The sequence below is a fragment of the Chanos chanos genome, chromosome 8 (assembly GCF_902362185.1).
Source record: "Chanos chanos chromosome 8, fChaCha1.1, whole genome shotgun sequence".
Classification (NCBI taxonomy): domain Eukaryota; kingdom Metazoa; phylum Chordata; class Actinopteri; order Gonorynchiformes; family Chanidae; genus Chanos; species Chanos chanos.
This window is the reverse complement of record NC_044502.1, coordinates 6,813,952-6,841,451: the sequence shown is the minus strand read 5'-3', so window position 1 is coordinate 6,841,451 and position 27,500 is coordinate 6,813,952. Positions and strand designations below refer to the sequence as shown.

Genomic DNA, 27,500 nt, shown 5'->3' with positions numbered 1-27,500 from the left:
ATCCCCTTCACAAATTGTCTCAAAAATGCTTTTAAAAATGCCTGGGTTCAGTGAAGCTGAGGATTCATCACAGCCTCGCAAAGCAGTTTTGCATTTGCCACAAAGTTTTAGGCACACTATTATTGGACCAAGAACATACCTGTTCCCTTCTGTTTGCTGATTGTGGAGCTCAATATCATGTTTGTGAGCGGCATCAATTTGAGCTGCAATATTCGCCCCTTCCATGCAAGCCTGATGTAACAGCATTTTCAACATGCGAACCACTGCTTTCGTGTTTGGCCAGTCGTTCCGAAAGATGTTTCAAATCCTTGAATCCTGTTGTAGTCCAAGTAGTGCCCCCCCCCCCTTAAAGAGCAGGCAAGGAAAGAAGAAGAGTGATTGTTTCACTACACTGGCAGTTAGCCAAGCTTTTCTCTTGAACCACTCTGGATTGAAGGGGCAGTTTTTGGCCTTTCCAGACTGAAAAATGTTGAAATCATCTGGCTGGTGTGGTCTCAAATGTTTAATTTCTAACTTCTGCTTTAATGTCAAGGTACTAAATGCAACTTTTATTAAATTGTCAACTGGTTAAATAAACGCTGAGGGGCCGGCCCAATGCTCACCAAATGAAGACTGCCAGATGCACTGACATTTACGCAATAGGTTCAAGAAGATATTTGGAATGCATCGGATGGTGCTACCATTGTCATATGTGATAAAAGCGCAACAATGTTAGTTACGATGAAAAAAAATGTATATTACATGTTACACTGAATTATTGATCATGTTGTGCACTGCTCCACGTGACATCTGGTGGGGCCAGGCCCCTAATGTAGGGATGCCCTTGTAAATAAACAAATGAATTTTAAATACATATTTTATGTTAATTATCGAATTTCTCCGTTCATTTTCAAAACGTGTTGGAAGGCAAATTCGAATTCAGTTTCGATATTCAAATTTAATGTGACAGCCCTACTCCTCATGAACAGTCTTGGTCGACCTATCTCAAATAAAATGGCTATTGCTCTTTGCCCGACACATCTCATGTCCCATCCATCATCACTGAAAACTGTAAGTGTGGAAGTGATTGAATATTGTCTACAACTCCCCTTATGATGGAGCTGCTAAACAAATTCAGAAACTCACTCTGAATTGGGGCTGAAGTGTAGAAATCCTTTCTACCCATCAACCACTTAGCAAGTATCATCCTCTGATCACCAGAATCATGCCCATTAAGAGGTAAGTCCTACCTTGCCAACATCAGCACAGCATCAATGATTTTCAACGGAAATGCCCTTGCTTCCGCTTGCTGTCTAGCACCCACACTAAAACAGCTGAGACTGGACTGATCTGTCTTCATACTGATGCGTTGTTATGGCTGTCCTGTGACAATCTGACTTCTCATGTGAACTGAATCGCTCAAGGGCTTTCCTCCAATTTTTAAAACCAGACGAAATAAATGCTGGTTCTGCATTTTTTATTTTTTTTTTGCCAGTGATGATGTCTCTGTGTTAAAAGCTTTACAGAAGTAAAAGCACAGCACATCCTCCACACCAGGACTGAAATGGAGCCATGGGGATCACTAGTACCACTGTATTTGGAAAGTAAGAGCAAATTTTGGCAGTGACCGCTTGACAACGAATTCCGGATCTGGTTGGTTGGGCTTAGTGGACCGTTGGCTGGCGACTTCCACGGCAGAATTGTCTAATCCCTCTACTCTTTCATCATCATCATCCTTATTCTGTCCCTCTCTCTCTCTCCTTCCTGTAGTCTTCCTTCTCCTTCTTCCCCCTCATCGCTGTCCTCCTGACTTCTGGACCCTTCTTCCTCAAATATATCCTAATTAAAAACATTAAAAATGAAATTATGGAATTCTACTTAATATTCCTTCCTGTGTTTTCCTCCTCCTTCACCTCCCCATTCTCTCCTTTGTCCTATGTGCCTCTCTTCCACAAACATGCTAAGATGCCCACGTTATTAGCTAAAATACTAGGGCAAATCTTAAACCTAATTTTATCTGACTCCTCACTTGTGCAACATTATTTGCAACTTCCTCCTGTCTCACTGAAGTTGATACCTGCTGCAACTGCCTGTCCTAAACAAGCAGAACACAGCAGTAATGAGGGATGGGTTATTGGAGTGAGATAACAGAATTTATACCATGGCTTGGTTGAATTTCCTACTGTGACGCGTTCTTTAGTACGATAATCTGTGGCAGAAAGAAGCAGTTCACCAAACAGTTTTAGTGATCAAAAGGTGGAAATTATATCCACAAATTAACCCAATGCAAGGGTGGCAGCAGGGGTTAGTGGTGCAGTGGGTAGTGTTGTCTCCTCACAGCAAGCAGGTCCTGTGTTCAGTTCCCTGGCCAGGGTCCTCTCTTTCGTGACCCTAATTGGGAGAAGCTGCTTATGCTGGGTTCAGACTACACAGTTTCAGCCCAACTTTGTCACCGCAGACTAACTTCCCCATCGGGCCTGAACATGAACGTCGGGAATGACGAACGGGCGTCTTTACCCCTTGTAGTGTGACATAATGTAAGAACAGCGATGTGACGTCTGGGACGCCCCACGACAAAACATGACACGCGACACGAACAGTCTCGCATATCAGAATCCCAATAGTTCCCAATAGGTCGAATGACAGTTGTCTTCCCAGACAACTTAAAAACTTGCGCAAGGTCTTGAAAGGCAGCACACGATGATTGGTCGGGGTCATACTTGTAGTGTTGCCAATATCCCGGTCAAGACACACCAAGAATTTATGGCACTATGATTTCCTAATCTGACATAGTGAGCCATCATGAAAGACAAAAATATCGTGTCGTCTGATCCTGGCATAATGCAGTATTGTTTCATACCTCATATTTGTTGACAGCTTCAGAGGCCCTCTTCTTACGCACGTAACGTTAGTTTCTTTAATGGACTTTAAATTCGATCTCTCTTGTGCTTTGAAGACCTAGTGTATATATGAAACGACGTGAATGAAAATACAAGACAAATCGCACCCATTTCATTTTCCAATACAGGATGATCCCGTATTATAAGTGGCAAGTCTATGACTCTGATGGATTGGCTGTGATTGGCTGGATGGCCGCTCAATCAATCTAATTTAACCTGTGTGTGTGTGTGTGTTTTCAGATACAGAACGCTTACTCTGAAGTAGTTTGTTGCAGATTTTAGATATGTTTAATCCCACAAAAAAGTGGGGGGGATAGAATCGTGTTTCAGCGAAAGTGTGTGTGTTACAACATCCCCCGCTGTTGCAACGCCCATGCTACTAGCTGTATTTCTACTGAGAGGAAACTTGAATGTTACAGCATGAGTAACACATCTAACCCACTTGCAATTTATCTAAGAGGTGTGTACACCATCACCAGCTGTCACAGTTACTGAACGGGTCAGTTGCAGTCAAGATTCAAATACCAGGTTTGGAAGTCAAAGCAAATATTTTTCAACTCTGGAACTGTTTTGTATGCGTTGCTATGGAAACCAAGAGACAAAAGCTACAGTGGCACTGTCAATCATTCAAGGTTCAAGGTTCACGGTTATCTTTATTGCCGCACTAGGGGGTTTTTGTTATACAGCAAGGATTCACTTAGTGACAGAATACAAATGGACAACATCAACAACAGCAACAAACAATAAATGACTCTTTTTTTTTTTTTTGTACGAAATTTAACAAAACAAAACAGAGCAAAAATAAATAAATAAACAAATAAACCAATCAATTCATTCGTTCACTCATTAAAACAAATCAAAAAACTAGTACAGAGAAATAGAAGTCATGCCAAATACAAATATACAAGAGTGCAAATGTGCCAGGGTAGTGCAAATGTGCCAGGGTAGTGCAAGGAACACAACCAGAGTGCTAATTGCCATTCGGCATATTAATAGCATTTGGGATGAAGGAGACATGGAGTCTTTTAGTCTTACAAACAGGTCCAGAAAAAGTCTTTGTTGATGTCAGTACCTTTTATAATAGTTGGCAGTGGGCTAGGTGATGACTTTCTGAAATCTTTTGTTTTTGACACATTAAGGTGGAGGAGAGACTCATCACACCAAACCAAAAAGTCATCCACCACTGGCCCATGATCCTGTTCCTCCCCTTCAAGAAGGCTGACAATAACAGAATCATCAGCAAACTTTAGGATGTGTCTGTTCTTATAGTTGCTGCAACACTCATTAGTGTATGTGATGTAAAGAAGGGGGGGAGAGACAGCAACCTTGAGGGGAACTGGTAAATGATTAGAGCCGGCTGGAGAGAACACCGTTAACTCTCACACACTGTGACCTATCGGTTAAAAAGTCCATTAACCAACCAGTCAGGTTAGTATCGAGTTTAAAATGGCAAATGGTCCTCTCTTTGAGCAGGAATGACTGGATGGTATTGAATGCCGAAGAGAAATCAATAAATAAGAGCCTGGCATGGGTCTTGGGGCCGTCCAAATGCCGATAGAAAAAGTGTAACAGTGTGATGACAGCATCCTCCACACCTTTACCAGACCTGTACACAAATTGCAGTGGATCTAGTCGTTCCTCGACCTGCATTAACACCTCATTCTTGATAAGTTTCTCAAATGACCTCATAACTAAAAAAAGTCAAAGCTACTGTTCTGAAATCATTTAACACTATAGGGGTATTACTCCTGCCTACAGGGACAATAATGGAATGTTTCCAAAGCTTGGGAACCTTCTGCAGTTTAAGAGATTGTGTAAAAATATACTGAAAGATGCTACAGAGCTGGTCTGCACACGTTTTCAGATGTTGTCAGGTCTTGGGCTCTTAGTCTTCATATGTATGAAGAGGTAAATCTATCATGGATAAATTACCAATATTATTCATTAGTACATTCATTAGTGTGCACTGAATAACGTTCTCCAATTTATTTAACTTTTTTTTTTCAACTTTTCAGTGTCTCTACATTCACTCCCACTCATTTCTTTAAAAGACAGAACAAACAAAACTTCATTTTTCCAAGTGTTATATAAGTATAAATACACACACACACACACACACACACACACACACACACACACACACATATATATATATATATATATATACACACACAATATACACAGCAGCAATATATACACCTGTTTTATTTTCCAATACAGGACGATCCCGTATTATAAGAGACAGGTGGCAACTCTAGGAGTAACACATCTAACCCACTTGCAATTTACCGAAGAGGTGTGCACACCATCACCAGCTGTCACAGTTACTGAACGGGTCAGTTGTAATCAAGATTTAAATACCAGGTTTGGAAGTCAAAGCAAATATTTTTCAACTCTGGAACTGATTTGTGTGCATTGTCATGGAAACCAAAAGACAAAAGCTACAATGGCTCTGTCGGTCATGGTCTAATTACCAATATTATTCAGTAGTACACTTGTGTGCACTGAATAATGCTCTCCAATTTATTTAAATTTTTTTTTCACCTTTTCAGTGTCTCCAAACAAACAAAATTTCATATAACCAAGTGTTATAGGAATATATATAATATACAATTTAACATCAGTGTAAACCAAGATCGCTTGTTTCTTTTGACTTAAATTTTTTAATGTATACTCTTGTTATTATGTATACTTATGCAATCATTTTATATAAAACAAAATAATCATTTGGTTGCCATTTTGAAAAATGGTGCCATGGCCTCCAGGGGCCGAATTTGAGGCATGTCCATTTCTAAATCTTATCAGACCCCCTATGTGAGTTTTTCTACTGAATTTAATGCTTTTATTGTAAAATGCAAAACTGATATGAAATTTTGAGTTAAACCACCCCACTAAAAGAAGTGCAACCCCATTTTCCGTTCAGTTTACCAGCATCATTTTTGGAAGGAGGCTGGTTTACAAAACATCATTTTGATCACTGTGTTGCAGTGTCATTCTTGTAGAAGTAGAAGTGAACATTATGCAGAAGAAAGCCTGCTATAGAGTGGTATGTGTAGATTGTAATGAGTGAAGTGAACATGTAATGTGTGTTGTATGTGTGATGTCTGTATGGTTTGCAGTGTGTGGCTTATATGTCGTGTGTGTAGTATGTCTGTGCGTGTTAATGTACCCAATGTGTGTGTGTGTGTGTGTGTATGTGTGTGAGTGTGTGTGTGAGAGAAAGATGTAAAGTCAATGTTGTGTTTTCTAGTCTTTATTCATTGTTCAGTGTGTTTTCTTTGTGGGGTGTGGGGTTGTTCTTGATGAGCAAGAAAGTCCCAGTGTCATCTCCATTTAGTCACTGGGGTGGGTGGGGCAGTACCATAAAAATGAACCTCTGACTCAACACTTCCCAGTTTCTCTCTCTTCTGCAAACTCAACTATGGCGGCTGCAGAATGGAAACAGAAATGTGATACGGAATGGCAGCTGAAATCCAAAAGCATTCCTATGCCCGACAGCGTGGACTGGAAGACCGTGTATGAGAAGAAACCCCTGGGGAGGAATCTGATCAAGAACCCCTCGCCCCACGGTAGTTACGTCACCAGTCATGTTCCTTCAACAACATATGTTGTCTGTGCTGTTATACCGACTCCAGAAATAAACATAGTCTAGCATTCAGCTTTAAATATGGTAAAGTGTGTCATGTTACACCGTATGGAGTAAACTGCTGTAATTATTACTGCTTACGTTACCTGTTCGAAATTAGCAGTGTCAACGAGCTTTGTAACCTGCTAGGGATCACATGTGTTGCTAGCCATTTAGCTAACATCGTTAGCAAATTTTACGTATCTGAAACTGACAAATAGCGTCATTGCTGTCCCGCGAACCGTTCAGTCTAAAAAGTTACCTGAAATAAGACTGAATATACTTGTGTTTGAGCTGCTGTGTGTTCCGACTACTCCAGAGGATAACATATCTAAGCTAAACTATTTGGCAGCATGTTTTTGTGTTCTCGTATGAGATGCTTAAGAAGTATAGTTTTGTTTTTGTGTTCGTTTGTTTGTTTGTTTTTTAATTTAGCCACATGTCTGACCAACGATAGCAAGTGATCTTTAGATAAATGGACTTTGTTGCATGAATTGGAAGTTGCTTGCTCAACAGAAACGAATGTGTAAACTATGTAAGCAATGATGTACAGTAAACCGGTCATAATGTAAAGTAACGTCATGTATAATGTATAGTCCGCTGGTCATTACCGAAAAATAAATCCCGACAGGACAAACAGGGGGTATTCCAGAAAGCGGGTTCAGTGAAAACTCAGTTAACTGAGAGTAAGTAGTAAACCTCCTAATAGAATAGCTCCATGACTTCATTCTCCTAGTAAAACAAAGCCATTGGGCTCAGAGTTTTCACTTGTTTCGTCCTGAAGGGATTTATTTTTTGATAATGACAGGCGGACCATAGATTATCCCGCTTATTATACAAATACTTACCAAAATGATAAAAGAAACTTCACACAGTACTTCATTGTGGCTTCCGCTGAGAGAAATAGTCCTTCTAGCACATAGAACTTTAAAGTTGCAGGTGTTGCGTAGCAGCGTGTTAGGGTACCTGCAGACTCGTCAACTTGTTGCAGGTTAATAGGCTAAGCATTCTGTTTATTCATATGGAATTTAATGTTTCCATTAATCGTACAGTTTGAGAGAATCAGTGGCACATCTCGGGGGAAGTTGAAGTTGATATCCCCCATTCACTTCTTGTCTTTGTCCGTAGAAACATTTTTGGGGTCTTGTCGGACATACATACATGTCGGTCATTACGTTTTTCAGCAGTTATTCCTATCCGTGGTCATTACCAAGAAATAATTGACATCCGAATGTTGGGATGGCCCATTCAATCCAATGGGACTTTCTGCATCATTCTGAGCAACCTATAATAAAGCGAAATGAACCCCGACAGGGTAATGCAGGACCCCCCGACGCGAAGTGTCGTTTACTAAAGAAATCAATAGACTGACACAAAACATTGATTTAAAAATACTTGCTTCTGCTAAAAGAAATAGTCCATAGCAGCGGTGTTATTCATCTCAGCGGTCTGCTGTTCTGAAATAAGAGGTCGTGCCTCATTGTGCAATCAAGCTAGTGTCAGTGCACTGAAGTGGCAAGTTAGCACAAACTCTGATTTTCCCTTCTTACAACACTCAGGTGTGACTCACAATGTACCGCCACCGGAGCGCGAGTTAACGGAACAACGGCCCGACCCTGCCCAGCCGCCTCGCTTTGAGCCAGAGGGTAACTCTGATGTTTGACGGATAGCGCATCATTTTTAATGATCTTTTAGATTTATTTTTGGCCTGCTTCACAAATTTTTAGATGTCGACAGAATCGAGTAAAGTTACATGAAGGTGTTGTTAAATCAGTCATTAGCAGTGCCCAATATTATATTAACCCATTAGGGGTGCATGTTTTATTTCCATACAGATGTGCTTTTTCATTTTGTGACTCATTTTTCTGTGATGTTTCTGCATGATGTGTCCAACACAGGTGACTTTACAGGCTGGAGTACAAGCACCGAGGTGTTGCCCTATGATACAAGTGGCATACCTCCGGGTGTGGTGGTCTGCAACCTGCCGCAGTTCAGGTGAGGCCACCAAAGTGTGTCAAAACTCCATCAAAAACCAACCTGTGTCTTTCCTGTGTATTCGTAATGATCTTAGAGTCCACTGTTCAAGCCTGTAAGAAAGGCTGTATAGTTAGGTTAGGAGTATAGTCGGGTGCATCAGAACAGGGAGGACTTCAAAATGTTATGTTGTTACATGTAAAGTTGTTGCAATATGCTGCCAGATACTGTATGTCTAACAAAGTCACAAGCTAGGGAGTGGCTGCAATGTTTTAGATCATTTTGGATAGTATTGTGGCTTTGGAAGAGTATCATTAAATTTTAGATAATATTATTGCCTTTTTCAGACCCCTTTATTATTTTGTAGATTGCTCGTCTTTAACGGAAATTGTAACTTCCTTATTAATTTCGTGTCATTTTCTTGGTCAGTCTGTTTAGGAAATGATTGGTTTAGTCTTGCCTGAATGTGGTGTAAAGTAGTCTTACCTTGCTATCATGTCCACAGTTGGTTTTCTTTGGAGCAGCGTGTGGACCTGAAGGCTGAAGGGCTATGGGATGAACTGTTGGATCAATTCCAACCTGACATAGTCATTGAGGACTGGTTAGTATAACTCTACTGTTAGTCCTGTCAAAGTCACTGAGGACAGGTGGAGCTTTTCCCCCTCATAAGCACATTACTATCTGACATGCAGGTGTCATAAAACACACAGGAGTTCAAACAGAACTGACTGCAGATTAGTGAACGTATAGATTTGGTTAATATTTACCTTAAGGCTGACACTCTAATAGATGTGTTCATTGTTGTTTCTTGCACAACAAATGGTATCGCTGAAAGTTAAACGCCTTGTTTACGTGTAAGTGGATTCAGTATAACGAGGGCTTCCGGTTCTCAACACCAACAGATATATTCTGTCACGATTCCCTTACTATTGAAAATCTGGGTTTTTGGTTCCTCAGTTCTAACCCAGATATGGCCATGATAGTATTTTACAAATAACCCCACAGTTCTGCAGAAGTAAATGTCTTTGATTTATAATGAATAGTGCAATCATTGCTAGTCAAATGGTAATGAGACAATCTGGCGTTCCGTTGGTTAAGACCCTTTCGGTTGTTAAACTTCTGGTTACAAAACCTGTGTTTAAGGTACGAGGAGAGTCAACTGCATGAATCAATCTATCAGTTAAACGTGAAGCTGCTGGGAGCTGATGGCCAAACTGTCATTAAGGAGTACAGCTGCGGACCAAAAGAGAACCTGGAGGAGTATTCACACAACTGGAAACAGGTGGAACACACACACACACACACACACTACCTATGATATCCACTTCATGTACTTGCACTATCTGTATGACACAAAACAAACACACACACACACACACACACACACACACACATATATATATATATATATATATATATATATATATATATATATATATATATATATATATATATATATAATTATACCAATGTTGTTATATGATTATTATATAATTATATTGGGTGTGTGTGTGGGTGTGTGTGTGTGTGTGTGTGTGTGTGCGCGCGCGCCTGCGTAGGTTTCTCACGTCTTCTCTGGCTATGGGCCAGGTGTAAGATATGTACTCTTCCACCACAAACTGAAGAACCAATTCATGGTGGAGTTCTTTGGTACCATGGTGACCGGCAGCTCAGTGATCGTCAAGACAACCAAGTCCAGCGGCGCCTAACCCAGCAGGACAGGCAGACTACGATAAAGTCAACTGGAGAAGAATATGCACTGTACACATCATTACGACACTGTGTGAGAGATTGGCCCACAGTGTATTTCGTTTGTTTTGGGGTTTTTTCCCTCCGTTTTTTTTCTGTAATGGCTTCCCCTGTGCACTTATACAGCATGCGGCACCTACTCTTAAAACTGCACACGGCTTTGAGCTTCCAAGCAAGCAAAAGCAAGCATCTCTCTAATGGCACTGGTTAGACTTATACGTAACAGTATAATGGCCTTAAGTGAAGAGTGTATCTTCACAGAAAAGAATCTGCTTTGATGGTCAATAATAATTAAACAGTTCTCTTTCAAAGAAGACTGTATAATGGCGTTCATTTTCTAGATACAACGCTGAGAGAACTGTATTTGGTCACGCTGTCTCCAATCACACAGCACGACACCCACCGTCTTAGATTGTTCTCAGATGAGTTGTATAATAAAGCAATAAAAGAAATATTATTGTAACCGTGTTTTGTGAAAATGACTGATTTGTGAAAAGTTAAGTTGTTTGTTTGCCCCCAAAAATGGGCATTTTGATTGTGTAGCTGACACAAAATATTTGGTAAAACAGTTTAAACGGAAAAGTTGCTTAGGACTCAAAGAAACCAAATATAAATGGTCAAACTCAGCCCACGGACACCTCCTACACTCCAACTAAACCCACTCCAGTAAACGGAATTCAACTCGAGTTCTCTGCGATGCTCTTGTGGAATGAAAAATTGAAGTACTTGTCTTGGAATATTGCTTCTTCAAACTTTCTGATGTATTCCCACAGAAAATAATGTTGACCTTTTTCTCCTACACATCATTAAGTTTTAATTTTGTTGTGCGTTATGCTTCATAATACTGTGACACTACCAGTTTCTCCCCACCAGATGTCGCTGTTCCTTCGTGCGAGAATGCGAGACACACAAAAAAAAAAAAAAGTCAACCAATATTTTCCAATCTTCATCACCAAGAGATAAAATTTGAGATATGTGCGGTGAAGAATAATATCAGGCATAGTGAGGTGAACAGTGAGGTGAATGACAGGATACATGCAGCTGAAACAGACTCGATGAAGCACAGAAAATGGAAAGATGATAGTAAGGATGCAGAGAGGAATGAGGAGATGTATGGACAAATAGAAAAGAAAGGGCAGACAAGCAGCATTTGAAAAAGGTATAGTAATGTTAACAGTTGTTGCAAGAGGTTTACGGATAGATTGATGGATTAATGGAAATATAGTAAAAGAGCGTGTTGACAGATGAGTGCAGGGCAATTTAGAAGAGTTTCGAGGCAGGTCTGAAACAGGAAGTGATGCAAACTTGTAGCAACAGTGCTATGGTCAGTTATTCTCTGCAATGGAGGGAGTCACTTACTATAATGGCTGATTGAAAATAACAGTTTGGTCACAAAAAAACCCCCCAAAATACAGTTAGTCTCTGCATTTGAGGAATGACCTAAATTGAGTAAGGGTACATTTCTTAACCCTCACTATGAAGTGTAAACTTTTAACTTTATGTCTTATGTAACAGTCACAGTCAACAGCTTCCTGAAATGTATTAATACCTAATACTCGTTCATGATAAATTTCATACCAAATGTGTCTGAATAATTCAGGATTAACAAGGGGGATGAACGTGATGTATAAATATAGACAGGTACCACCCTACTATGTGACCAAAAACATTTGTTTTGAAGTGCAAGTGTTGGTTTTTTATTGCTAAAGCTTATCACAAATTTAACTGACAAAATGATTTTTTAGTCCCTCAAATTCACCTCTAACTTCTGTACTGTTATGCCTAAACAACAAGTTAAAAGAAAGAGACGGTTTTATCGAATGTGCGATATGTTTTTTTTCAAAATGTATTAAAAGAATATTAAAAGTTCCGTAAAGTATCGAGATACTTTTTCCTGTTTAGCCGACGGTACAATTATTTTTAGATCAAAGCGTTAGTGAATTAAACATGCTGATGAATTATTATTTGAATGATTTTGTTTCATAATGCATGAGGCATGGTCAGTGCTGGACATGAACTTCTGTCCCTGCTGTGATTAAAGTCCAGGAGTTTGGACGGAAGCCAAATGTGAAAAGAGAAGAAACCTCTCAACACCTCCTTTGTTGGGACTTTGACATTTATTGCCTTAATGAGTCTCCAAGGGAGGAGATTGATGAGGTTATCGTCTAAACTTCCCACTCGTCCTGCCATTAGCTCCTCTCATCCCAGATGCACTTTACGACCGTTGATGAAATCAGACACTTTCACTACACCGTCGCTGGCTTTCCTGAGAAGCAAAGTCACAACAGAAGACATCAGAGTATCCAGAAGACATCACAGTATCCGGAACACATCAGAATATCCAGAGGACATCACAGTATCCGGAACACATCAGAATATCCAGAGGACATCACAGTATCCGGAACACATCAGAATATCCAGAACACATCACAGTATCCGGAACACATCAGAATATCCAGAACACATCACAGTATCCAGAACACATCAACATATTCGGCAGACATCAGAGTGTCTAGAACACATCAGAGTATCCAGAAAGATGGAAACAAATATGCAAAGATTGGAAAACAATCGCTCATGTTCTCCCTTTAACATTCCTTTAAGATCAGAAATGCTCTACGATCCTCTAAGAACAAGAACAAGAATACAAACAAAAACAACAACAATAATAAAATATTTTTAGTGTTGATGATGATAATGATGATGATTATATCTTATTGGTTTATTATGAGTATGAGCAAATGAATAATATGATTATTTTTATAATAATTCTATTGGGTAAGCCCTGAAAGGTGTTACATCCTCTGAGAGTGTTAAAACTGTGAGAGGTGGTGTAACTCACGCTTGCGTCTCCAGGTAAGTCAGTGCACGCTGGCTCTGTGCCTGAGTCACCTCCTTATCCATGGAAGCCAGGTATATGTACAGTGAGCGGAACAGCTCGAACGGGATGTGTGCGTCTGACGACCTGCAGGCTGGATCATCGTTGAGTATGTAGCAAGCACGAATCATTGCATTCTTTATTGTCTGTTGGCAGAGGATAGTGAACAACAGCATGTTAGTTTAAAGGCTTCCTGGTCTTTTAGGTCGAGTCTGTTCACTGTATTATAAAAGACACAACTGCCTGTTTTTTTTTTTTTCTTTTAATGCATGATTAATGTATGGTGTTTCACTGTATAACATTAATAATAAAGTAACTTGGATGAAACCCAGACGCATACTATACTTATGTACTCTGTCACTGTGTGTCAGACAGCATTTCACTACACTGTAAGATTCATATTTACCCCTCCCAGGTAGTTGCAGCTCAAAGCGAAGAATTTCATCCAGTCAACCTCGTCGCCATAGCGGCCGACAAGGAGTATGTGCCTGAGGAGGTCCTCAGCCAGGCAGTAGGACTTCCATACCTGCTCAATCTCCTGTTTGCTTACTTTGCCTTTTCCACACATCTGAGAAGCAGAAATGTGACGTTTTAAAAACTTAAGCTGTATATATATATATATATATATATATATATAGTGTGTGTGTGTGTGTGTGTGTGTGTGTGTGTGTGTGTGTGTGTGTGTGTGTGTGTGTGTGTGACAAGCCCATTGTATGATCATGGGGTTGTAGGTCTCTCTCTCTTATTTCAGTATCAAAAGGGTTGATGCAAATAAACATGATATCATTAGACTATCGTTTTTTTGGTTGTTGTTGTTGTTTTGTTTTTTTTTTTAGCTGGTGGAACAGTGGCCTTCTCTAAAAACGCATGCACTGTGAGTCATTGTGGCTACACTGGTTGCATCTTTGTAATGAAAATCATTACCTGGGAGTGCATAGCATGAAGAGTTTCAGGTGAGAGGTCCATGCAGCAGGATGTAAAGACTCTGTCCGCGACCTCTCTCACAGGCAAAGGTTGTCCCTGGACCAGAGCATTAAAGTATCTGGAAAGAGAACATAAGAGAGATGAATGCATATGCTGATATTTTGTATTTGGATATCAAGAAAAATGTATTTAATGTATTGAAGCTCTCACAGCGCAGCCCACTCAATGAGATCCTCCGGCTGTGTTCTGATCGCGTCTTTGGTGAACTGCTTTAAAATCTCCGGAAGCTCAGGAGGAATCCTTATCTGCTTTCTCATGTCTGACATTCTGGTCCAGGGGCTGTTTCTAAGAGTACATTTAATGTCACGGGTGTAAATCCGGTTATATGTGACTTGACATATTTTTGGGCTGCAGCACGCTGGAACTATATGTCCTTAACTCCTTAAACCCAGATGCGTCTATCAAGGCCTGTTAACTTGTGGGCTAGAAAGCTACAAATTAGAGGTTACAAACCTTTGCCGTGATGTCTCTCAGGCAGAGCAGATGATTGCTTCTTCGGAAAAGAATGAGATGAAGTTGTTTTTAGAACCACTTCGGAACTCTGTGTCTAGGCGACCACTGTGACGACCGTTTAACATTACCATATATTCCCACATGAGGGCGACATTTCCCTGTTTACAAAGGACGTCCGCGCTCTTAGCGGTACCTTCCTTACTGTGGAAGTGGAGATGACAGTTAATCCCTACTTCGCACACATTTTAGCGACAATGAGGTTAGACATCATTGCAACTTTCGGAATATCTTCAAAGATGTCCTCCTGAAGTAAACAAACACTAAGTGATCCTCCAGACACGCACGAACATGTACGCACAATCCTTGAATAAGATAAATGTGGCCTTCTACAAAATTATGAATATCTTACCATGATTTTAAAAAATGCCACAGGGTTCTGAAGATTCACAAAATAATTTATTCCCTGTGCAAAAACACATGAGTCTAGCAAAGCTATCTGAATTGTTTCAGTAGCGTTGTTGGCTCACGTGATTGATGTCTCGTGTTCTGTGTATCGTTCAATGGTGCTAAATTTGATTTCTTGGACTTATTGGAGGTTATGCCGTGGAGAACTTCAGAATTACAGGAAGAGGTGAATTTCCTGCTGAGCAAAGATAAGAGACTGAATTACAGAAACGTCACATTGTAGTGAGGTTCACACTCATGGTGTAGCCTGCACACCACTGGAAACATGCAATCACTACAGGGGGCGTGGTGATTGACAGGAGACGGTTCATGGGCTCGCTCCCACGAAAAACAAAACAAAACAAAACGAAACATTGTTTTCATAAACCCGAATTAGCCTGCTGTGCTACACACTATATGCCGTCTTGAGTAAGGCCATGGAGTAAGCTAGCTACTATGATTGGTCACTATTCAAGGGAACGTGCTACCGGTTGAGATTCTGTTACATAGCCCGTATTATAAGCGTATTAAATCTTTTTGTTCCATTGTTTAATTTGGATAATAATGGGAAAGGTTGGGGTATTTTCCTACATCCCTGAAAAGACAGGGAGAATAGGGTGAAAGTAGGATGCAGAGGGTGTGGAGAGTCGGTTCTGTTGAGGAAGATACACCCCCACAAAGCAGAAATCACGGCTGTAGTGCGCCTCCAGAGAATTGATTACAACTGAGCAAGAAGGCTACTGTAACGCGAGGGGGACCCATTTAAGAAAACCCTAAAGCGTTGAATAGAATATATGCTGCCGATGTTCATTACGAATCATCCGAACGTGGCACCCCAACGTTTGAGGTAATCGACCGTACGCCCAGACTGTGCCTTTCATCAGCCAATATAGGGTGCTCGCTGCTGTTATTGTATTAATTAGATTATGTGGACCACGGAATGGAATGGTGGATGGACGATGAGCGAATGAGTAATTTCCTGAAGAGCGAAATTATATCGCTGCACTAACTAAATCGGAGGCTTTCTGAAAAAACGGCCATTGACAGCTGTCTGTCAAAGGTGGTTAGGCTTTGAACAATAGCGACCGGTGCAGCGCTGGTTACTGTGGTGAAAAGCGGAAACCCGCGGCAGGACCACGGGCAGCCACTACCACCAGGGCTTCTCAGATGGAGACGGCCATGCGCTGTAGTGGGTTTCACACATAGATTAGAGGATTTATCGGCGTGAATTTCGTCTGCCATCAACAGCGGGGAAATAATTCGCTAAGATGAATGCTGCTGAGGGTGCCGAAGACGGACCGAATGATCCGGACACGGACTCGTTTTTCAAAACAGGTAATGCCTTGTGTCAATATATTCGCCTTTGTCCAAAGTCAGAGATTGGTACAGATGAATTAGAGCTTTGTGGCCGATTTTGGGTCAATGGCATTATTTGCCTTAAGGAACTGTGTCGCTTTCGTTATTGTGATGTGTGGAGAATATGATACCGTGGTTTAATTAATTATTTTTTTAATTAATTCACATTGCAATGAGAGTTGACTCTCATGTTCTCAGATATATAGACTAATCGTAATATGGGGTTCTTTCTCTTTCTTGCACCGACGTTGCCGAAATAAGGCGACACCGAAAGTGGTTACTCCACCAAGATGCTTAAACAGCTGTAGTCTACAGATGCTGTGCACTGATGCCTATAGTTTGTAGTCCCTATCAGAGCAGAAGGCTCTGGAAAGCAAAGCGGTCATTCATTGTGCGGAGATAAGCCATACATTGAGGAGATTCCCCTCTACATCAATTAGGACACTACTACGAGCGGCAGTGGAACCCACCCTTGCTATACCTGCTAATTATGCAACTATAGGGGAGCTACTATCATCTATGGATGCATCTGTGGATGCTTTACACTGCGCTGCGGCGCGGGAGTGGCTCGATCTTTTGTCGGCTGTGACATTGATTCATGTTCTGAGCGTTAAGCCTGTTGATTCGTCTAAACCCAGGAGTCACTCAGTTGCATCCGCGTTTCTAATCATCATGATGCCACCGGCTTGTCGAGCAATAAAGCTTTAGATATTCCAACCAACTTCTCAATATCGAGAGTAATGTACGTTAAGCGAGAGGCCGATTATGAGATGGTTGTGAACTCTGGACTGCCCAGATGCTGGTTCCGGTCCTTCTACATTTAAGCTACTAATGTCTTGTCTGTCTGTCTGTGCCTTAGTGACATATATTTGCACAGCAGACTCGCCTGAATCAGCTAGACAAACACTGACCTTTAACTCTGACCTAGTTATTGGCTGGCCAACTGATAGGACCCCCTGGTGCCCAGACCATCTCTCTTAATGAAACACAGCTTTAAGCTCCTTTTAATACACGCCACCATGTGTGTGTGTGTGTGTGTGTGTGTGTCTGCGTGTGACCAAGTGCACTTTCTCCATACACTCTCTGATATCTTCGTCCAGCAGGATCAGAGAACATGTGAACAGCAGGTAGACTTCCAAATGGTGTCCCTGTGATACCCCCCCCCCCCCCATGGCTTTGCTAGACCTTCTCTCCCCTAACCCTACCCCACCCCACCCTTCTTTTCCACACCACCACCTCCACCTGCTTTTTTTTGTTTTTCATCTTATCATTGCTTTTTTGGAGTTTGACATATTAAAAAAATCAAATGGCGTCTAATACCCTGCTTATTTGTGGGATTAGCATGTTCACGCTGCGCTGGATAAGCCCGTGAACTTTGCTGTCTATCACAGGGGCCAAAAAGTGCTTCAGAGACCACCACCACTCTCTCACCATGAGATCTTGTTGGTCTCCTACTGGGGGAAGAATACGTAGCGTCATTCACTCCCTGCAAACCTTGTGACAACACCGTGTATGTTTGGAGTATAGAGGGAGAAGGGGTAAATTGAACGTGGGTTATGAGAGTCTGTGGTCCTGCCAACACTGTAATATCCAGCTAAGACATCGAAAATACATAGCACAATGTAATGCCCTAAAAGTGCAGTTATGAAACGGAATGCCGACTCGCTTCTCTTGGCTCCCATTGGAACCATAAGGCCCGCCCTTCATCCAGTTTTGGACCAACAGGTCTGCGTGCAATGTCTTTCTGTTATGCAACGTGGATAGTTGATTAATATCAGAGCAATTCAATCTGAACATCACACACAATGTATACAGGTTACACACTGCCAGGAACTGTTTTTTGTTTTTTTTTTCTTTTTTAGCTTGAAAACCCAAAAGGTCTCTAGTGTAATATGAATGTTTCTTTAATCTGCTTAGCTGTATTTGGACCTCTTTTTTTTTTCACCCACCCAGACTCAGCTGTTGTATTAATAAATTACAGTAATCTGCCCCTGTGGCTGTAGTGTAAAAAAAAAATTCCCTCTTGTTCTGAATGAAAGACAATCAGAACGGTGTCATCCTGCCTCCTGCGTTTGTATCTTTAACAATACAACATTTGCATTAGCAGCAGTGCGTGACGTAAAGCTAATGTCTGCTGTCAACTGACACTTTCATCACAAATACATTTCTAGAGGACTATTATGGGCTGAGGTGGACTGTAAACTGTCATTTATTTGTTTACACGGCGATATATAATGTCATTGAAATTTGCAATGCAGTGGAGGATGGAACAGCCTGTCTTCTTGGCAGGTTATTGAATTCGGTGAACACAACAGAAGTTCACTGCAATACAGAACAACGCCAACATCCAGTGGTGCTAATTAAATTTATTGAATTGAGAAAATGAAGCGAGCAGGAACCCTCAAACCAGACTAGGCTTTTTTTTTTTTTTGGTCTGAAAAAGAAAGCCCCTTTAATTATTTTCTGGACATTATGACAAGATTTCACCTCCAAAGCGCCGGGCACTGTACAGCAAAATAGCGTTACATAGTATTTTCAGAGATGACGATTTCCACTGGTCACGATTTCCACTGGTCACTTTCCACTGGTCACGGCTGTGTGTGCCCTTGAGCAAGGCACTTAACCCCAATGCTCCCCGGGCGCTCACCAAGGAGGCTGCCCACTGCTCCTGCGTCTGGTGTGTGTTCACTACTGGTGTGTTGGATGGGTTAAAAGGAGGACAAATTCACTGCTCACTGTTCACAGTGTGTGTGTGCAATCACTGAAACTAACTTAAACTAACTGTATTAGCGTATACAAAATATCAAATGAAATACCCAGATTTGTACTCAGATGGTAGCACTTACTACATGATCATAAGGGAACAGGAATTCTAACACTAACTTTATGCACAGCGGGAGATCACACTCAAATGGACTGGATGAGGTTTGGAGGGGTTGCTGTAGCAACTGTTGCCAGGTTTTCTGGTTGGGACTCAAGTTAGTTGCTGGCACTCCGTGAATACTCAGTCATTCTTCAGACCAGGAGACGATGAAATCAGTTCTGAAATATTTTTGGGGGCTTTGCAAAGGTTAACATGGTAGTACTCATTAGCCAATCTAGTTTTTCATGCAACAAATTTATGTAACAAATTTTAGGTCTTACGTATCGTTGTAAATTAGCTAAACTTCTCTTTTCTTATTTAGTAATGTTTATTTGAGAATATAGGTTTTGCAGTTTTTTTTTTAAATTGTGACAATTCTACTGCCTCAGCAGTTTACTTCAAATCAGTGTGTTTGTTATAACAGCAGATATATACAGTCGAAATTCTACATAGTGACTTCTATCAGCAAAACACAGGCATATAACATCACACCATTAAAATCCAGACAGAAACTGAAATATGTATCAAGACACTAAACTCACACATAGCCATGGACACAACCAAAGGGTGATAAGAGATCTTCAGTGGACATGGTATTCACATTGTTATCAATATCCCAATTCTTTCCTCCACCACCTGGCTTTCCTGTCTGCCATTTATCTCTGTTAGAGCTGTAACACTTGGCTTGGTTCCAATATCTTCAAAATGATGCCTCCCTATGGTTTCCTTGGGAATCCATATTGTTAGGATGTAGCTACAAACCCAGCATTTTATTGTTTACCTCTCCTGACATGTTGACATGCTTTTACAGCAAGACAATCTCCAGCCTATGAAAATCTGCAGATGACAGCCGGTCATGTTTATGTTTAGTTTCACATCATGGACATGTACCCCCCCCCCCCCCCCCCCCCCCAACAATTTTTCTTGTAATGGTATTTTGATTTGAGCAGCATTACAGTGTGTGTGTGTGTGTGTGTGTTTTTAAATCATAGAAGATAAAAACAATGATATGGTCTTGCTGCCTTCTAGCAGTCATTCATATCTTGGAAACTGTGCTTGAAACAACGTTGACTTGTATATACTTTTGTAAATAACTGTGGATAAAAATGTCTGCCAAATAAAAGAAACTAACTTCTAGTAGTAGTCGTGGCGTGCGTAAGTGCGCGGGGGGCTAATACCTTTGGACCGAAATCAATTGCTGCATTATAGCTATCCCTGGTTCCCGGGGAACACTTCAGAGACACATAAAACCTTTTCTGCCTGTCCTCTAGGTTTAGAAACGGACAAGCAGGGTTGTGTGCTGCGCCTGTTAGTTTGGCAGCTGCCTCTGTCCTTGGCGTTGCTTGAGATACGGGAACCTTTGACTAGAGGCCTTGGCAGTACTCTGTTGGTAGTTTAATTACCGGCATGGGGATATTTCCTAATGCTCTAACAAAACAGTTTTGTGGCTGTGAGTGCGAGTGGGCACACCCTGATCCTGTAACATGGGAAGTGCTGAATGTGTCACATCCCGTTCTTTTCAGGATTTTGTGTTTTTTTCGGAGATTTCCGGTTCATTCAATGAGATCATAATATAACGTTGTTGATTTCTGTAAGGGAGACAGCATGCGGTCCATGTTGTTTTATATCTTCGTTTCCTCATGAATCGCAGCTTCTGTGTACGGCTCGTCTTCTATATCTTTCAAGCAGTTACGTGTATATACATGCATAAATGCGAGGCACGCATAAAACATGCATACACAATGCATGACAGCTGCATAATTTATAAAGTGCTTTGTATGCTGTGGATGACTTCATGACGCATTAGCGGCCGCCCAAACATATCCTATAACATGTAACATTTTATAAGTATTCCGCGCGCGTCCCTCAAAACTGTCGCTTTAAGCTTCGGGAAAGCAATACGATTGATATGAAACATTAAGCAGGTGTCCTTAAACCGTATGCTTTTTTTTTTAAATCTTTGTTTTTATCTTGATCCGCTGTAACCTAGGTCAACAATATATGTGTTTAGCAGCCTGTCAGATACACTTGATTGGAAAAAGTGAAACCTGTTAGCGGATGCACCAATTCTGAGATGCTCACGAGGGAAACTGTATAGGTGTCTGTGACTACTTTAAAATTACGTTTACGGAGATGTTCGAAAACGAGCTTCCAGTTTGGTTGGCTGCTCATTTTTCTCAGGTGTTCACACGTAGTTCTTGTTGAAGAAGCCAAAAAAAAAAAAAAAAACAGTGGTAATAGGAGTCAGTTCTGCAAGTGGGTGAAGTTTCGTGTAATGTTCCTCAAACACACTCGCGAGTTATTCGGCTTGGCTTAATGATTTTCCATGCGGCCTATTATTTGCATTTTTCATTATCTGAGGGCCCTGAAGCGATTATTTATTCCAAACCTGAGACACAGGTGAGGTCTCTGTGTCTGTCAATCTGTCTGTCAGTGAAGGAAGATTTCTGTCAGCGGGATATGTGGAGCCAAAAAAAAAGATAAAAAAAATCTAATAATCAAAACCGGTCAATGGGAAAACGGCTAAAAACGTTTCCGTCAGACATTCTTGACATTTGGCTCAAGTTATCTGGCTAGCCGAGACATTTTAATTTGCGGAAAAAACCTTTCTGTTGTTCTCATGTCAAAATTGTGCTAACAGAGGTGTAGTTTGAATTGTCCAGGCGAATAAGTCTCTGCCCTCCAGCAGGATAAATGCCGAACTCCCTCTCACAGTAAATTTAACACGCCATGTTCAGGACTGGAGTCTCTCACTCAGGTTTAATAGTTTATGTAGTGCAGGCGGGACTCGGGGGCAGACGGAACGATAGGAAGGGATGGATGGAGGAGAAGAAATGGAGAGAGAGAGAGAGAGAGAGAGAGAGAGAGAAGACAAAATGACATAGGAAAAAAAAAAGAGATTCTTTTGCAGTGTGGAAAAGATCTGAGTGCAAAGGTTACTTTTTGGATGGATTAGAGAGTCAGCCAGCCACAAACTTCAGACAGAGTTCAAGTACTAATTTGGGATGAGGATCAGTCTATTTCTGTGTGAATGTGCTTATATATGTGCAAGTGTACATGCCCCCCCCCCCGCCCCCCTGCCCCCCTGCCCCCCTGCCAGTCTCCCCTGCCCTAGTGCCCAGCTGTCTGCTAAGGGATTATGCAGACTGCAGATTACACCACTAATGAATCAAAACAGTGTGAAGGCGTGCCAGCATTAGGATAGCCCTGTCCCGCACTGTACCGTCTTAGCTTGTCTTAACAGCACAACCCAACTCTGCTCTCTCTCTCTCTCTCTCTCTCTCTCTCTCTCTCTCTCTCTCTCTCTCTCTCTCTCTCTCTTCTCGTTTATACTACTTAACCTGAAAGCGCATACAGATTTATCCTCTGATAAAGCGACAGAGAAAAACCTGATCTTTCCCATTTGTCTCCGTCCTTTTCCATCATCTATTCTCTCTCTCCCTCTCTCTCTCTCTCTGTCTCTCCATTTCAGCTCCTTCTCTCTCAGGGTCTTTGAGGAATGATGGCATTAAGGCGGCTGATGTTTTGACGATATTGCGTGAGAAGGTGGCATTTGTCTCAGGTGAGTTGCCATTCAACCAGCCACTCACACCGCTGCCTGACCTCCTCCCTCCGTCACATGGAACATACAGAGGCCTGAGTGCGCGTGGTTCATGCTAATTTTGCTGTGTGTTTCTCAGGGGGAAGGGATAAAAGAGGTGGACCCATTCTAACTTTCCCCGCCCGCAGTAACCATGACCGAATAAAACAGGAAGACCTACGGCGATTGGTGACCTATCTCTCAACAGTTCCCAGGTTACAAATGCACCTTCTCCTGTTCGTTTTCCCCTCACATTGTATTTGAAGCTTTTACTGCCTGATTCATGTGTTGTAATAGGAGACCAAAGTTGATTTGATCTAGGATTTTTAATGGTCTATCAAATATTGAAGATGTGGCGCGCATTCAGTCTCCCGCTGTCTCTTCGAGTAACTCAGGGTTTTAAGACGTATCGAGTTGAAAGGTTGGATCCATAAAACATCTCTGTCCATCAGACTATGATTGAAACATGTCCAAACTTGCATTAAGTTGCTGCTTTGAAAAAGCAAAGCAAAGCCATTTGCCTGTATTGACTATTCGGTATTGCAGTGCCTGAGATGAAAATGTTTTGAAAGAACACTTGCATTGGCTGTTTGCTCACTCTCCATCTCTCTCTCTCTCTCTCTTTCTCTCTCTCTCTCTCTCTCTCTCTCTCTCTCTCTCTTCCTCTCTTTCTTTCTCAGTGAGGATGTGAGTAAACGGGGGTTCACTGTGATCATTGACATGCGCGGTTCCAAATGGGACCTAATCAAACCCTTGCTGAAGACACTGCAGGAGGCCTTCCCAGCTGAGATCTGCATCGCTCTCATCATCAAGCCAGACAACTTCTGGCAAAAGCAGAAGACCAACTTTGGCAGTGCCAAATTCACCTTTGAGGTACGTTAAGTCTTCTGGGCAGGGGGCCAGGTGAGGAGAGGTGGGAGGGATCAATGAAGTAGTCTGAGACTAATCAAAAGTGTATTTTTTAACGGTCAGTTGACAAGTGATTGGTTTTGTGTGTGCGCAAAGATTTGTTGTGCTTTCCCTATGTCAGCTTGATTCAGCTGGCCCTGACTTTGCCTGAGATATATTGTCAGTTAGTTGCATGAAGTTAGTGATTGCCTGATTTTGAGATGCAGTCAAATAAATATTTGATGCTGTGTGCTCCTCAGACAAGCATGGTATCAGTTGAGGGCCTTACCAAGCTGGTGGATCCGTCCCAGCTTACTGCGGATCTGGAGGGATCTCTGGAATATGATCACGTAGAGTGGACGGAGCTTCGTGTCTCCCTGGAGGAGTTCACGGGAAGTGCCCTGCACCTCCTCTCTCAGCTGGAGGAGCTGCAGGAGGCGCTGTCGCGGCAGGAGGTGGCTGCCGACACGGAGGAGGCCAGGAGGCTGCTGGAGGAGCACGCCCGGCTGAGGAAGACGATAACGAAAGCTCCGGTGGACGAGCTGGACCGAGAAGGCCAGAGGCTGCTCCAGAGGATCCGAGACGGCGGGGACGGCAGGCTCTCGGGTGGGCCGGACTTCCAGAGCCTGGTGCCCAAGGTGGCTGCGCTCCTGGATAAACTGCAGGCCACGCGGCAGCATCTACACCAAGCCTGGCATGCTCGGAAACAACAGCTGGACCAGTGTTTCCAGCTCCGCCTGTACGAACAGGACGCGGAAAAGGTGAGAACGGAGGACGCGAAATGAGCAAAAAAAAGGTAAAGAGGCAGAGGAGGCGCACAGAAGAGGAGCGAAGACGATGGAAAGAGGAGGAGAAGAGTAGTGTTAGAGGGTGGACTAAAGGAGCAGTGTGAAACATTGCGAATGAGAATTAGATTACCGTTGATAGAACTGCAGCGCATTGTGGGCGTGGAGCGGCTAGGCCGGGTTATTTGTCCATTAGCGGTATTTTTCAGACACAGAGATCCAATGAGGGATGATTGAAGAAAACGTAGCAAAGGGACAAGAGAAAGACTAGTCTGAAGGAGGATGCAGGCGACGTAGGAGCGGTGATGTAATGACGGCAAAGCGATAAATAAATAATGAAATATCGATAACGTAACCAAAAAAAAAAAAAGAAAAAGAAAACCCTGAGAAAGTGAAGAGACAAAGATGAGGTAATGAGGATGTTGCTCTTGCCCTCAGTGATACTGTGCGAATGTCAGCTCGGTTGCGTTCCATTTAAACCCAGCTGGGCTGGAGTCTAACTCTCCCCAGGCCTGCTGATAGGGTCCATCTGTGCTCTGTAACACAGCAACACACACAGAGAGGGACACAGAGCGAGAGAGTGAGAAAGAGAGAGAAAGAGAGACAGACGAACAGAAAGAGAGAGAAAGCGAGAGATACTGCCTCAGGTTTGCTGTCAACCAGCTATGATCTTAGCAGGAGTTTAAATTTTGCTATGCCATACACCAGAGCTTGGTAAACACATTCGCTGGTCAATAAATATTTATACATACCTTTTTGGATTTTGGCGGCTCCGACGGGCATGTTCGACCTGAGATGGTTGTTTATCAGTAAGCAGGATGTCGACACTTAAGACTTGACTGACTACATCTGGCTGCTGTCTTCTCTTCCCCCCCCTCCTACGCTCTCTGTCTCCCTCTCTCCCTCCTTCTCTTCCTCTCTCCCTCCCTCTCTTCCTCTCTCCCTCCCTCTCTTCCTCTCTCCCCCTCTCTCTCTCTCTCTCTCTCTCTCTCTCTCCATCTTTCTCTCTCTATCTGTAGATGTTTGAGTGGATTGGTCACAATAAGGAGCTGTTTCTACAGAGTCACACTGATATTGGAGTGAGCTATCAGCATGCGGCTGACCTCCAGGCCCAGCATGATCACTTCGCCATGAACTCTATGGTAGGGAGTGCTGCTCTGATGTCATATCTATGGTGCTTTTTGATGTGCATAGTCAATCCCTTGTGTTTATTTATATAAATAAGTAGGTTCTGGAGTTCATTTTTATTTTGATATACTTTTGAAATATGATTGTTTTCTGCTCTGAGCCTCTCTATTTTAATATACTTTATACTTTTTAAATATGATTTTATGACCTGGATTTTGTTTTTGTTTTTTTCAATTGGGTTTTTTTTTTTTTTGGCTTCATAACTGAAACATAGAGACCTAAACTTAAATCCTAAATGTACACTGCACAGAAGTGATTTTGGTCGGATTGCGGTTGTGAACGCAGCTGTTTCTGTAACTGTAATTGTAATGGTAACTGACCGCTTTACTTGTGCACACAGAACGCGTACGTGAACATCACTCGAATCATGTCGGTGGCCACGCGGCTTTGTGAGGCCGGACACTACGCGGCCCAGCAGATCCAGCAGGTCTCCGTCCAGCTGGACCAGGACTGGAAGAGCTTGGCCTCAGCTCTGGAGGAACGCAGCGCCATCTTAGCCATGTCTTCCGTCTTCCACCAGAAAGCAGAACAGGTGGGGGGGGGAGAAAGTCCCCGCTTTGTTAACGAGCCAGTCTGTTCACTTACCCACCCAATATGGAGCCTACATTCAGTTTTATTTTCCATATCTAAATATGCACCCCCCCTACATCTCATACTATAATTAATATGGCATCATTCTGTATTTGTGTAATTTGGCTACCTCGTTTCAGACGGGTGAACCTAGCTGGGAGAACCGTGGTGTAATCGGGTCCTCCTGCCTGAGTTTGTTACACGCCTGTCAAACTTTGGCTCAGTTTTGCCTTCTCAGCGTTAAGAGATCTAACCTGAATAATTTGGTTTTCACTCTCCACAGTTTCTCTCGTTGTCCTCCGCGTGTCACCTCATAATGACGTCTCGCCCTAAGCCGTTCTCTTACCGCTGTCTTATTCGCCTTTCTGCTTTTTGGTCAAATTTCTGCGCAGCACTGTGATTCTGTCTAAAAAAAAAAAAGAAAGAAGAAAAAAAGAAAGAAAGAAAAAACAAGCTGTTCTGTCATGGTTTGTTCTGTGTCCGGTTTTGTTTGCGTCTCCTTGCTCACGGTATGAAAGCTGAAAGCTTTGCTGTCTGATCTGTCATGTGTTGTTATGTTTAGTTTTTGGCAGATATGGAAGGCTGGGTGAAGACGTGTAGTGAGGGAGGGTTACCCACGGCGATGCAGGAGTTAGAGCTGGCCATCCATAGCCATCAGACTCTGTACGATCAGGTTACCACGGCTTACACTGAGGTAAGCCCTCCAACAAGGAATATAACAACAACAACAATATTATTATTAATATTATTATAATTATCATTATTATTATGATTATTATTATTATTATTGTTGTTGTTGTTTTGTTGTTGTTGTTATAAGTTATGAATTGTTATAAGTCATTTTATTTATAGCAATTGTAAATAAACTATAAATAATTATAATAATTAAAACAATTATTATTATTATTATTATTATTATTATAAATTGTTGTTGTTGTTATAAGTTATACATTGTTATAAGTTATTTTATTTATGATTTTATTTATATTAATTTTATATTAATATTTATATTAATTTTATACTAATATTTATATTAATTAAAACAATTATTATTATTATTATTATTTGATACATAGGAAGCTGCTGTATTGAGTTTTGGTGTGTGCTTATGTAATTAAGTGTAAGATTTCTCTGTATGCTTGAATTTGGATCTTGAATTTTGTGTTGTGAAGGTAATAGTAATAGGCATTACACTGGTCTCAGATCAGGTAGCAGGCTCTTTTATGGCTAGTCTGACGGCGTACCTGATTTTCTGTGCCTGACCCCAGGTCAGCCAGAAAGGGA

The 27,500-nt window shown here is 41.8% G+C and overlaps 3 protein-coding genes across 3 annotated transcripts in view; 2 read left to right on the top strand and 1 right to left on the bottom strand.

Annotated features, from left to right (window-relative positions):
• Window positions 1-6,300: 6,300 nt before the first annotated feature.
• Window positions 6,301-10,653, top strand: nccrp1 (P1, F-box associated domain containing). The gene is made up of 6 exons (XM_030782034.1): window positions 6,301-6,448; window positions 8,064-8,150; window positions 8,403-8,499; window positions 8,984-9,079; window positions 9,622-9,760; window positions 10,038-10,653. The coding sequence occupies exons 1-6, from the start codon at window positions 6,301-6,303 to the stop codon at window positions 10,185-10,187; spliced, it is 717 nt and encodes a 238-aa protein (XP_030637894.1). The 3' UTR covers window positions 10,188-10,653.
• A 1,773-nt stretch (window positions 10,654-12,426) lies between these two features.
• LOC115818471 (ropporin-1-like) lies at window positions 12,427-14,355 on the bottom strand. Its single transcript, XM_030781847.1, has 5 exons — window positions 14,240-14,355; window positions 14,030-14,147; window positions 13,512-13,673; window positions 13,070-13,251; window positions 12,427-12,493 (listed from the first exon to the last, which is right to left on the bottom strand). Exons 1-5 carry the CDS (start codon window positions 14,353-14,355, stop codon window positions 12,427-12,429), a joined length of 645 nt encoding a protein of 214 aa, XP_030637707.1.
• A 1,899-nt stretch (window positions 14,356-16,254) lies between these two features.
• The window catches only part of kalrnb (kalirin RhoGEF kinase b), a 50,092-nt gene continuing 38,846 nt past the window's right edge, over window positions 16,255-27,500 (top strand). Inside the window, exons 1-9 of the mRNA XM_030781073.1 lie at window positions 16,255-16,321; window positions 22,678-22,767; window positions 22,886-23,000; window positions 23,466-23,658; window positions 23,934-24,434; window positions 25,478-25,600; window positions 25,987-26,178; window positions 26,779-26,910; window positions 27,485-27,500. The exon at window positions 27,485-27,500 is cut by the window's right edge and continues 215 nt beyond it. Of these exons, the coding sequence (XP_030636933.1) occupies window positions 16,255-16,321; window positions 22,678-22,767; window positions 22,886-23,000; window positions 23,466-23,658; window positions 23,934-24,434; window positions 25,478-25,600; window positions 25,987-26,178; window positions 26,779-26,910; window positions 27,485-27,500 (1,429 nt within the window). The remainder of the gene's footprint in view (window positions 16,322-22,677; window positions 22,768-22,885; window positions 23,001-23,465; window positions 23,659-23,933; window positions 24,435-25,477; window positions 25,601-25,986; window positions 26,179-26,778; window positions 26,911-27,484) is intronic.

Bases quoted from the DNA above. Each gene is read 5' to 3' on its own strand.
- LOC115818471 (XM_030781847.1), bottom strand. From the start codon at position 14,355: ATGTCAGACATGAGAAAGCAGATAAGGATTCCTCCTGAGCTTCCGGAG. The intron at 14,148-14,239 runs GTGAGAGCTTCA...TTCTCTTTCCAG, and splicing joins CTCATTGAGTGGGCTGCGCT to ATACTTTAATGCTCTGGTCC. The intron at 12,494-13,069 runs GTGAGTTACACC...TTTGCTTCTCAG, and splicing joins ACTTACCTGGAGACGCAAGC to GAAAGCCAGCGACGGTGTAG.
- nccrp1 (XM_030782034.1), top strand. From the start codon at position 6,301: ATGGCGGCTGCAGAATGGAAACAGAAATGTGATACGGAATGGCAGCTG. The intron at 9,080-9,621 runs GTTAGTATAACT...CCTGTGTTTAAG, and splicing joins GACATAGTCATTGAGGACTG to GTACGAGGAGAGTCAACTGC. The intron at 9,761-10,037 runs GTGGAACACACA...GCGCCTGCGTAG, and splicing joins ATTCACACAACTGGAAACAG to GTTTCTCACGTCTTCTCTGG.